The sequence below is a fragment of the Scardinius erythrophthalmus genome (assembly GCF_964197995.2).
Source record: "Scardinius erythrophthalmus genome assembly, chromosome: 18".
NCBI classification, from domain to species: domain Eukaryota; kingdom Metazoa; phylum Chordata; class Actinopteri; order Cypriniformes; family Leuciscidae; genus Scardinius; species Scardinius erythrophthalmus.
In genome coordinates, this window is record NC_138238.1 from 4,066,762 (window position 1) to 4,079,546 (window position 12,785).

The 12,785-nt window shown below is 36.9% G+C and overlaps 1 protein-coding gene across 2 annotated transcripts in view; it reads right to left on the reverse strand.

Moving 5' to 3' along the window:
• The window catches only part of adam12a (ADAM metallopeptidase domain 12a), a 113,535-nt gene that overhangs the window by 29,417 nt on the left and 71,333 nt on the right, over positions 1-12,785 (reverse strand). For both annotated transcript variants that reach the window (XR_014032097.1, XM_081392828.1), the window contains exon 11: positions 8,703-8,851. Coding sequence is in view for 1 of the 2 variants with exons in the window: in XM_081392828.1 (XP_081248954.1) it covers positions 8,703-8,851 (149 nt within the window). In the remaining variant the exon portion in view is untranslated. The remainder of the gene's footprint in view (positions 1-8,702; positions 8,852-12,785) is intronic.

The following is a 12,785-nucleotide window of genomic DNA, read 5'->3' on the forward strand; positions in this document are numbered from 1 at the left end:
TGTAACTAAAGTTATTTGCAGTGCATGTTTAGCCAAATATCACAATAAAGATTTATTTGCTTTCAATGAAATTTTAAAAAGTTAAATGGAAATTTGTTACAATGAAGCACTACAAATTATCTAAATGAATAAAACAACTGCAATTATATAGAGCAAAGACTATATATTCATTATTGCACAATAATCAGACCCTAACCCTCTTCATATATGTACACATATACTGTGTATAAGAATAATGAAAAATTCAAATAATAATAATGAATGAATGAGTGAGTGAATGAATAAGTGAGTGAGTGAATGAATGAATGAGTAAGTGAGTGAATGAATGAATGAATGAATGAATGAATGAATGAATGAATGAATGAATGAATGAGTGAATGAGTGAGTGAGTGAGTAAATGAGTGAGTGAGTGAATGAATGAGTAAGTGAGTGAGTGAGTGAGTGAGTGAGTGAGTGAGTGAGTGAGTGAGTGAGTGAGTGAGTGAGTGAGTGAGTGAGTGAATGAGTGAGTAGTGAGTGAGTGAGTGAGTGAGTGAATGAATGAATGAATGTTGCGAAAGATTTCTATTTCAAATAAATTATGTTCTTTTGACTGGACTAATGACATTGAAAATTCAGCTGTGATCACAGGAATAAATTACATTTTATAATATAATTATAACAGTTTTTATATTCGTAATCATATTTCACAATATTTCATATTTCATTTTTGATCAAATAACTAGAATAAGAGAAGTTTCATATATTTAAATAAAAAGAGACTGACCGCAGTCCCAGGATGCCTCAGTGCTTTTGCACGAACACAAACACAGCCAGATGTCATGTTCAGACCACACTGCTGTTTCTTTAAATGGTCACACACATCAACATAAAGATGAAGCACAGTCTGGACACTTTAATGCGTGTTCGTCAGACGGAAAGCTCATAACACGCCTGTTGTTGTTTGTTTTTCTTCTCGGAGTTGAAGATTGCTCGAGTCCTGTGTGATTGTGATGAGTTTGTATTTGGTAATAGCTCTTGAATTATTGAAAATGTTTGGCACAGGCGTGTTTGATTGGCTCTGATGTGATTGTGAAGCGTGTGGCGAGGCTGCTGCGAGATGTCATGCGGCGAGAAACATCTGTCAATGCTGTCAAACATAGGAACGGCGGTAATCCGTCCAGGTCGTCTGGTTCTGGTCTGGATCTCAAACATCTGCAGCAAACACCTCTCAGAGAGCACATCATAGGATATGACTTCATGAAATTAATCATTTTTGGTTTGTGTTGAATAATTTTTTTTACAAATGAACATTTAAATCCCATCTGTCTGTATGTCTTCCAACAGATGTGCTTTGGTGTCTCAATTATCTTAACAAATACGGCTTCCCTTAAAAAGAACTGCAAACCATGGTGGGGTGCGTTTCCCAAACAACGGCGTAACTCGCTGCTTAACTACCGTAGTGCGATGCATTGTTGAAGAAATCAACTAGCTAGTCACGACTGTTTCCTGAAACCATATTGTCGCAAATTGGTCGTTCAACCACGTTGGTTAATAAAGTCACGCACGTGGTGGAGTAATACCTTATTTTAATTAAACTGTTTGAGATCGAATTAACGCTAGGGGCCCTATCTTGCACCGAGCGCAACTGACTTTGTACACTGACACATGTATTCCTATTTTGCACCCGACGCACAGCTGACTTTTCCCTCCACAGACGCACGTCGGTAAATTAGGAAATTAACTTGTGCTCCCGGGGGCGGTTCAGCGAAAAGAGGAGGCGTGTTCCGGCACAAACGTTCCGTGGTGCTATTTTGCAGTTTCAGAAAACAATTCCGCCACTGACCAGGACAAACCTAGTCTAAAGTCAGTGGCGCATTGCGCATGATATTCATATGCTATTTTAAGGGCGCATGCTTGGCCATAATCAATGTAGCGTGTGCACAACACGCATGCACTTTGCTTCTCTCATCTACACACAGACGCAGCAGTTCTCATTTTTAGAAAACCATTTATTACAAGGAAAAATATTAACACATGAGGGAAATCATTGTTGTGTCCATGAAGATGTGAAAAAATAGGCATAAATCTAGCTAACACATTTACCCAAATTATCATAAGCCTGTTTAACTGAAGCTAATTTGGGTGGGTTTCTCCATCCACATACAATGTCACTTCTCTGTGTTTTACGGCCCTGACGAGAACGTCGGTCTCCTCGGCTGTGAACCGCTCCTGGCGTGCGTCTGGCAAATCCGCCGTTATAATAGCAATCCGCTATAGAACAAGCGCACCTGCTCTTAAAGGGAGTGTGAGATGTTGCTCTGATTGGTTTACTTCACGTTACGCCCAAACCACACCTATGAGTAATGTAGCTAATTCAGACCAACACATTTTAGATTTGCGTCGGTCGCAAGAGTCATTTATCCCGCCGGTATAATAGCAACAGCGCCCACAAACGAGATCCGCCCACAAAGTTACTTGCGTTTTGCACTTGATACTTGCGTTTCAGATCGTTAAAATAGAGCCCTAGATGTTTTGATATAAATTACAGACATGGCATTTGAGGACTATTTCTAATTTTTCTCAGTTATTTTGCTTTATTTCCAGATTCAATCATAGGCTCGTTCTTACATAGTAGAGCACGTTCGCACATACGCAATCTTCAAAAACGGTGCTTTAAATCTCTTGACAAACTAAAAGACGTAAATGACATTTTTATGTATTCTAAATTAAAAATTGGAATTGGATCAAAAAGAAAGTACAGTAACTGAATCACCCACTTTTGGTAAATATCAACCTGGAGTCCACATGTCATGCAAACTAGAAACTATGCTTCTAACCACAGGTGGATGCCTATTGCCTAACCACAGCAGCTGTCATACCAACCACACAATTTTGCAATGCTGTTTGCGAATGTTCGTTGGAACGAAGGTTTCAGGAAACACAGACTCGTTGAACTATGCTGATAACGACGGAACTTGCGAACATAGTTGGCCAACGACGCTTTTGGGAAACGCACTCCAGGTTGATATTTACCAAAAGTGGGTGATTCAGTTACTGTACTTTCTTTTTGATCCAATTCCAAGTACTATCAAAGAAACCAATAATGCTATGAAATCAAAAATGGGTCATGATATTCAATTACCATGATATTTGAAAGCCATCATTTGTACAATTTAAAAGGCCTAATATGCAAATGATCACATTTCTGTTTTATATTTATCATTAACTAACACTTTCAGAATATGGATAATCTTATAAACTTCATTTACATAAACGTAAAACATTTAGCGAAAAGATAAAAAGCAACAAAATATATTTAAGATTCATATTTCTATAGATACAACATCATTATTGAAAATATTACTACTTGTCACCCATTCCTGGCGGTGCCAGTTTAGCAGGTAGACCAGCAGAAAACCAGCTCTAAACCAGCTCTAAACCAGCCTGGACTAGCATGGCAATTCATACTCGGTTGTAAAACCTGCAAATTATCTGCTAATTTGAGTTTTACATTTCTGGAGACAAAAAAGCATGTGCCACAACACTATCGGATGATGTGAGCGGTTGCCAGGGCGCTGTTCTGTGTTTCTTTTCTCCTGTGTGACTTTTATAGAGGTTTGCAATGAACAAATGATGACAGCACTATCATTTCTCTTTAAACTGAACGTGTAACAAGTGTTTAATAAATCAAACACAAAGAGCTGGGCACCTTTTATCTTTTCAGCATTCGCTTCTGAATCCAGTTGGCTTTGCTGAGGCCATTCGTATGCAGCAGAGCAGCAGAATACTGTGGAAGAGACGAGTGATGTTTGCTTCATTCCTGGCACACTTACTAAGACCACGGGGTAAACGCAAGCACGGAAATCTGGCTAGCATCGTCCCCCCCGCTCGCTGGACCAACTGTACCCACGACACCCGTGCCAGGGTGGCATAAGCCTGCGGGAGGATGAGAGATAAGCAGATGCTTTCTCTTGCCTCCTGATGCCAACCTAGAGATCAGCGCTCAGCGATAAGCCACAGTGACTCGAGTGTGTCTAAGCTTTTAAAACACCTCCTCTGGATTGGGCTCAACAGGAGGTGACAGTAATAGCAGTGCCACGGGCACAGAGCATCTCGCTGTGAGTGGGGTTTGTTCTCTATGAGGGTATGAGCAGCTTCCAAAGACTCTATAGAAACAGGAACAAATATTGCAGCGTTAGGAGCCACAGAACCTGTGTGTGTGTGTGTGTATGTGGGCACAATGGAGAGGAATAGAGAGTCGCCTACCCGAGTCCTTCTGTTACACTATATCACATACAGTGATATTTAAAGGGATAGCTCACCCAAAAATGAAATCTCTGTGCATTTACACACCTTCATGTCATTCTAAACCTGCATGACTTTCTTCTGCTGATCACAAACGATATTTTAAAGGATGCTGAAGTCCAAAAAAAATGGTTTATTGTATTGTCATACAAGTTTGGAATGACATGAGGGTGAATAAATGATTGTCCTTTCTCTTTAAAGTGCTTATCTGTGAAAGCTAATCCATCCACTTTATTTTCCTCATCCATCTGAAATAAAATGATTTAAGGGCCCTATCTTGCACCCAGCGCAATTGACTTTGTACAACGATGCATGTATCATTCCTATTTTGCACCCGACGCACAGCAGACTTTTCCTTCCACAGACGCACGTCGGTACATAAAGGAATGAACTTGCGCTCCGGGGGTGGTTCAGCGAAAAGAGGAGGCGTGTTCCGGCGCAAACGTTCCCTGGTGCTATTTTGCAGTTTCAGAAAACGATCCCGCCACAGACCAGGACAAACCTAGTCTAAAGTCAGTGGCGCATTATTCAGATGCTGTTTTAAGGGCGCATGCTTGGCCATAATGTAGCGTGTGCACAACAGCATACACTTGCTTCTCTACTCTACACACAGACGCAGCAGTTGACATTTTTGCAAACCATACGTAATTACAAGGAAAATGATTCCACACGAGGGAAATCATTGTGGTTTCCATGAAGATGTGAAAAATAGGCATAAATCTAGCTAACACATTTACCCAAATTATTATCCGCCTGTTTAACTGAAGCTAATTTGGGTGTGTTTCTCCCATCCCCAATGTCACTTCTCTGTCTTTGACGGCCCTGATGAGAACGTCGGTCTCCTCGGCTGTGAACCGCTCCTGGCAAATCCGCCTTTATAATAGCAATCCGCTATAGAACAAGCGCACCTGCTCTTAAAGGGAATGTGAGATGTCGCTCTGATTGGTTTATTTCACGTTACGCCCAAACCACACCTATGAGTAATGAAGCTACTTCAGACCAACCCATTTTAGATTTGCGTCGGGCGCAAGAGTCATTTATCCCGCCGGTATAATAGCAACAGCGCCCGAGACCCGCCCACAAAGTTACTTGCGTTTCGCACTTGATACTTGCGTTTCAGATCGTTAAAATAGGGCCCTAAGTATTAAAATTTTTTGATTGTTATGTCAAAGCTTGTCTTTGGTCTCTGGCTTTCTGGTTTAAATCATTTTTTGTTTCTAACCACAATTTATTAAAATTAACTTTAGAAATTAACAGAAATTTTCAACCATTTGAACTGAGAATGTCCTTTAAATTCCACTTCAGTTCAAACTCACACTCATTTCAGATCTATCTTCTCTAACACATCACATTAAAAATCACGCTGGTGGCTCGAGCTGTCAATCTCTTCCTTTCTTCTTCAGAATAAGTCTCTGACCACACGTTGTGCAAATAAAGTCTGGCTACTTGAGATTAGATTCATCAAACCTGAAGCTGCTTCAGATCGCACAGGGATTTTTCACCACTCGTGTCTTAATTAATGCAATTATACAGATGTGAAGCTCCAAAACGAGCACCTGCTGTGATGTTAAATTCATTTACACTTTGATCTATGAAAGCTCTGTGAGAGGAGGCACAGACTAATGTGCAGTAATGGAAAAAATATCCATCTTTAATTGTTCGATTCCAGACTCTCATTTGTTTAAGGCCTGAAGGCAGGTGGAACAAAACTGACAAATAAGTTTCTTTCTACTTGTTCTGTTTGAGATCTGTTTTTCTCGTCTGGTCACCAGGGCCAGGTTCTTCATGACACCTCTTTATGAGCACATAATCGAGCGTTTATCATGGGTGCAGTCCAGGTCACACACACAGGACACAGTCCAGCTAAAACACTTGTGCAGATGAACTGATACACACTAGAGAATGCTGGGATTGAGTTGGCCGCTGCGCAACCATCTGCCTCCTGAGAAAATGTAACATGGCCTGCAAATGTGTGATTTATTCCCTAGAATTAAACAAGACAACTGCTATTACAGACTTAAAAACTGCTGCAAGCGAATTCCTTGGAATAGCACACATTAAATGTCTCTGCTACCTGACGGATACCACTGAGATTGGTCTCGTGAGAAATCACACCAGTTTCTATAACAGCACTGACACTTCGCCAGTCAGAAACGCCCAGTGCCTGTCAATCATTGTGCATGTTGATTCCTGACCCCATTTCCCCTCGTTTTGTGCTCAATTTCTTGTCACTCTTTGCTATTTCTGTCTAATAAAAAGTCAGAAGTTCAACAATAAAGTTAGGTGCTACCTATACGTGTTCGTTTGTTTCACACGTGTGCTTGAAGATGAATGACGTTTTCCTTTTTATAATATAATATAATATAATATAATATAATATAATATAATATAATATAATACAATATAATATAATATAATATACAGAATCCCTGCTACCTTACAGCGGATGAACGGTTTAGAAAATGAACTGATGGATTATAATGTAATATAATATAATATAATATAATATAATATAATATAATATAATATAATATAATATAATATAATATAATATAATATAATATAATATAATATAATATAATATAATATAATATAATATAATATAATATAATATAATATAATATAATATAATATAATATAATATAATATAATATAATATAATATAATATAATACAACTTGGAATAACATGTTTAATTATTCCATATATATATATATATATATATATATATATATATATATATATATATATATATATATATATATATATATATATATATATATATATGTATATGTGTATAGCCCACGACTGCACATATTTACTCTAATCAGTAAAGCTCCAAAACATGTGTGATGCAATTTATTCCTGAAAAAGGTTAACTAAACCCTCTATTGTTTCAAGAATTGAATCAGAATGAACTAAAATTGTCTCCATGTTTTGTACGGATGCATTTAATTTCATGTGTTTTCAGTTGTCCGAACATCTGCCCATAAAACCAGGCGTCCCGTATAACGGCACAACAGATGACAATAAATCACCAACAAGTTGCACAAGCTCTGATGTTTATGAAATAGCTATCAGACATGTACCAGTGGGGTCAATTGGGAGCATGTGGCTAAATGCTAATGCCGTCCCGCCGGGTGGGGTGTTGAAGTCTGCTGTTGTGCAGATGACCAAATGGAGCTCATTATAGAGTAATGAGGCAGAAATACAGCTAACCTCTAACAAACAGACGGAGTCGTCATATACTGAGGAGGCCGGATGAAGGTGACATGAAATTCTAGGTAAAAAGGAATAAGAAAACGATTCACGCTCATAACGTCAGCTGATGAGTTACAGGATTTTCTGCTGAACACAAGATATTTTGAGGAACAGTGGTGTCCAAACAACATTAAATCCTGTTGACTTTCACGAAAAAAAAAAAAAAAATTATGAAAAAACTTAACACACATTAAGCAGACAGTCTACTAATACTCTAATGAGAGTTAGTTGACATGTAGTTGCAAAGTTACTTATAGTTAGTATAATGTTCAAAAGGGATCATCAAAATAAAGTGTTAGCAAGAATTTTTTGGTTCTAGTAAAACCTCACTTACTTCCTTTAAATGAGTTAATGAGCAAGAAAATATATATAGATATATATTTTTTTAAATATTTAAATATTCACCTCTATATGGCACCAAAATATATCCATATGTGTAAGAAATATTAATATTAAAAACAATTCACCACAATAAAACATCAACATATATTAATATTTTAAATATATAGATTTATATATATATATATTTTTATAAATAATAATCTATTAATATTTAAAATATATTGATTTTATATATATATATATATATATATATATATATATATATATATATATATATATATATATATATATATTATTATTATTATTTTTTTTTTTAACACAAGATGGCACTAAAATATTTAATAATATATTAATATTAAATAACTTTTATTCTTTATTTTTTTATATTATTTTAAAAAGGAATCATAATACAGGGACTGACTATGTGTCCAGGGTGTTTCCCCAACCTGCGGCCCGGGACGCTGTGATAGCTGTGATACCGAGAATGAATGGGTTGATAATAATATATTAAAAGAAATTCATCATTAGATGACATCATTCGGTATTGTAAAAAAAAAAAAAAAAAAAAACCTTTATATCTCACAATTAGGACTTTGTAACTCGCAATTGCGAATTTATATCACAATTCTGAGAAAAAAGTAAGAAATATGGGATATAAACTTGCATTTACCTTTTTAATTATTTTATTCTCTGGCTTTCATAGACTGCTACTGCAGAACAGGCACTTTCTGACACCAGGCCCACAAAAAAAACGTCATCACTGTTTGCAAACACCAAAAAAGTCTATAGATGGAATTTTTTGGTAGCTCTCACCCAGTGGAGGGGGTCATGATACATCCGCCTCGGTCCACAGTCGCTCTGCACCCGCACCCGCGCTCTGGCGTGTCATGATTCATGCCGAAGTTGTGTCCGAGCTCATGGGCCAAAGTAACGGCAGCGCCGAGAGGGTTATCAGAGTGATCCTAAAACACAGAGAGAGCGAGAAAGTAAAAAACAATTGCGACCTTCTTTCTAACAATTGAGAGTTTACATCTCGCAATTCCAGTGTTGGGGCAAATTATTGTAATGTGTTACAATATTGCGTTACTCCCTAAAAAAGTAAGTGATTAAGTTCGTTTTTATGGAAAGTAATGTTATATTACTTTTGCGCTACTTTTTTTTTTTCGTTCTTACTTTACTAACAAAAACAAACAAACATAAGTTCTATTTTTTTGGCAAATGTTAAGGCCCTTTCACACGAAAAGTGCAAATGCAAAAGAAAATGCAAATTCACGCCTGTACATTTCAGCGTTGCTGCCATTCTGGATTGCAGAAGAAAAGGATGCAGGAGAAGAAAGTTCAGCACTTTGGCTGCATCCGAAATCGCATACTTCCATACTATGTAGTAGGAGGAAAACTGTATTTGGCAAAAGAATTATGTCCGAATTCATAGTACTTATAAATGAGTAGTAAAAAAAGTACCCGGATGACCTACTTCTACTGGTGAGATTCTGAAGTGTGCATGCAATGTCATGAATTTTGACATATAAGAGGTCATTGCACTATAAAAATATAAAAATTTGTATTTTGAAACCAAGCTCCAAAAACTTAATGTCTCAGTATGACGCCATAGTGCGACGGAAGACTTTCTCTGCACAAGTGGTGCTCACTGCAGAACCAAATGACATCCGGCTCCACCTCTCTGGATGTCATGGGCTGAGCTTGACCTAGGCTGCATCCGAAATCACATACTTCCCTATTATATAGTAGGTGAAAAACAGTATGTGACAAAAGAAGTATGTCTGAATTCACAGCAAGAACCCGGATGACCTACTTCCGTTGAGATTCTGAATTGTGCATACAATGGACACTTTACTATCCCATGAGGCCATGGGAGAGGATTTATGAATTGGCAGTGAAGCGACGCTGGTTGGTCACATGATAATGACAACATGGCTAATGTAGTGCGTCCAGATTACATTCATACTACACACACTAATACTATATAGAACATACTTTTTTAGCGGTTCTGAAGTAATTACTTTTTCAAAATAAGTACCTACGAGAGAGAGTATGTGATTTCGGACACACCTCTTACTTCAGCAATAAAAACAAAAACAAAAATAAATAAAACAAATGCTTATTTACTTATAAGTACGGTTGAATCTGATCGTCGAAGGTCAGCAGCAAAGACATTGGTTAAAGTGAGATTAAACACAAAGTAGTTTTGTGTAATTTAACAGATTTAATTATTATAGGTTTGCGTAATAGTCAGAGTTTGCATTTCACTGTTTTTATTCATTTTGAGGAATACTGAATCTGTTTTTGTGCAAGTGAGATGAGTAAATGCTCACATTTAGTCTAGAACTACAATAATCATCATGTTTACTCTGCGCACACAACGCCTCTGAATGATTTCTATCAACATGGGGACAAGGAGAGCTGTCAGCCAATACATGCGAAAACTAAGTAATTATACATATGTGACCCTGGATCACAAAACTAGTCACATGTCGCACGGGTATATTTGTGGCAATAGCCAACAATACATTGTATTCGCCAACATAAATGGACAACTTTAAAGGCGAATTTCTCAATGTTTCGATTTTTTTGCACCCTCAGATTCCAGATTTTCAAATAGTTGTATCTCGGCCAAATATTGTCATACCTAACAAACCATACAACATTGGAAAGCTTATTCATTCAGCTTTCATATGATGTATACATCTCAATTAAAAAAAAATTGACCCTTGTCACTGGTTTTGTGGTCCAGGGTCACATATTTGAAAAAGTAAGCCAGATATTTTGTTGTAAATGTATAAGTAATGTTTACCAGTTACTTGATGTTTACTAGGTAATGCTTTACCCCAAACGTAGACTTTTTTACTGAATTCTCGGTTTACATCACGAAATTCTGTTTTTCTCTTTCTGCCACGGAATTAAAACAAAGAAATTGCGACTTTATCTCTCAACTATGACTTTTTCCTCTCAGAATTCCAAGTTTACTTATCGCAATTCGATAATTGCGTATATATCGTATATATCTCAAAGTTCTGAGAAAAAAAGTCAGAATTGTGAGATAAAGTCGCAGTTACCTCTTTTTGTTTTTATTTTTCTCCATGGTGGAAACATGCATTGATATGGAGAGTGAAATCAATCCACATTCTTGAAAGCAGCTTGGTGATTTAAAATAAGCAATCAATTTCAATTTAAAACAAACAAGAGCAATTTCTTCCTCTGTGACCCCAGAGCGCCGAAAGGCGTTATCCGTTCTGTTCCACCTTCCCTCCCCAGATTAGATTTATCCCCACATCTCTCCTCTTGCACGTTTGTTTTTCTCTCAGAAAACGGTTTCACATGAGATCAGTAATGAGCAGACACTAACGGCCTTTATAATTACTTTTCCACAAATCCGTCAGAGCAGCATAACTCAAGATCCGTGCGCTGCTGTAATTGCTCGAGCGCTGCCAGAACACAACCAAACCGTTCTGCAGGCTTTGTTTGGGGAAGGGTGTGTGTGTGTGTGTGTGTGCTGATGAGGCAGGACAGACACAATTACAGTCATTCCTGTAAGTCGCTTTGGTAAGGACGCGTCTGCCAAACACGTGAAAATCAAATTAAAATGAAGAAAATCACCAGCTTCAGTTCAGTTCTGAGCGTCTGAGTGATTATTCGTGTCAGGTGGTTTGTGAAAAAAAAGTTGAGCGGAGGAAAGTTTTAATGCCCAGAAGATGCTCTTTCAGAGCTTATGATTTAAGAAAAAAAAAAAAAAACTCAAACCAAATGATTCAGGGTCAAGAAGAAGTATTAAGAAATTAATACTTTTATTCATCAAGGGTGCATTAAATCAATCAAAAGTGCGAGTAAACATTTATAAGGATTTCTATTTCAAATAAATAATGTTCTTATGAGCTTTCTATTCGAGATTTGCGCAAAAACATGACGCATCACAACTGATTTCAACACTGATAATGAGAAATGTTTCTTGAGCAGCAAATCATCATATTTTCGAATGATTTCTGAAGGATCATGTGACACTGAAGACTGGAGTAATGATGCTGAAAATTCAGCTTTGATCACAGGAATAAATTACATTTTAACATATATTCAAAAAGAAAACACTTCTTTTAAATTGTAATAATATTTCACAATATTATGTTTTTTACTGCATTTTTGATCACATTAATGCAGCCTTGGTGAGCAAAATAGACTTCTTTGAAAAAATATATAAGGTATACATTTTATCAAAAAAATAAATAAAACTTTAGCTGGCTACAGACAATAAACTTTTTCTTCCAGCCAGCTTTCCAAGCATTTAATAAGTGTATCGGGCAAAAATGCTGATGCTTATAAATCTGGCTCGTATCACGAGCTTTATTTGCATAGAAAGAATGCATGTTTGTCAAGAAAAGTGTGACAATGACTTCCATTTAAATATGAATGATGCAATGATGCACCAGTGAATGCACACTAGATGAAGTCTGATGGAGCGTTATGATGGAGGACAGGAGTGTGTAAAGTCCATTTAGCGAATGTGAAAAGAACCAGATCAGTTTGAAACCAAGCGGGAATACAGCAAATTGGATTTGCAAAAGCCTCATTGGTTAAAGGATGCTTATATCTGAATGCACTTTGGCAAAAGTTACAATTTTCTCACTCTAGAGGAGACACATTTAAGATTACTAGCGTGTTTTTTGCAGCAGAAAAATCAGAGGAGCAGGAGACTCAAGGAAAAAGTCTCCATTTAATCTCATTTCTCTTCTTTTGATAACATTTGTGAATTTGTGACTGGAGAATTCTCAGCTGAACATAATCATCTATAATTTGTGTATCTCATTTACCATCAATTGCATTTTCAGGAAGCTTGATTCCTATTATCACTCATGATGTTTAGTGAGAACTGGTCAAATGAGGACA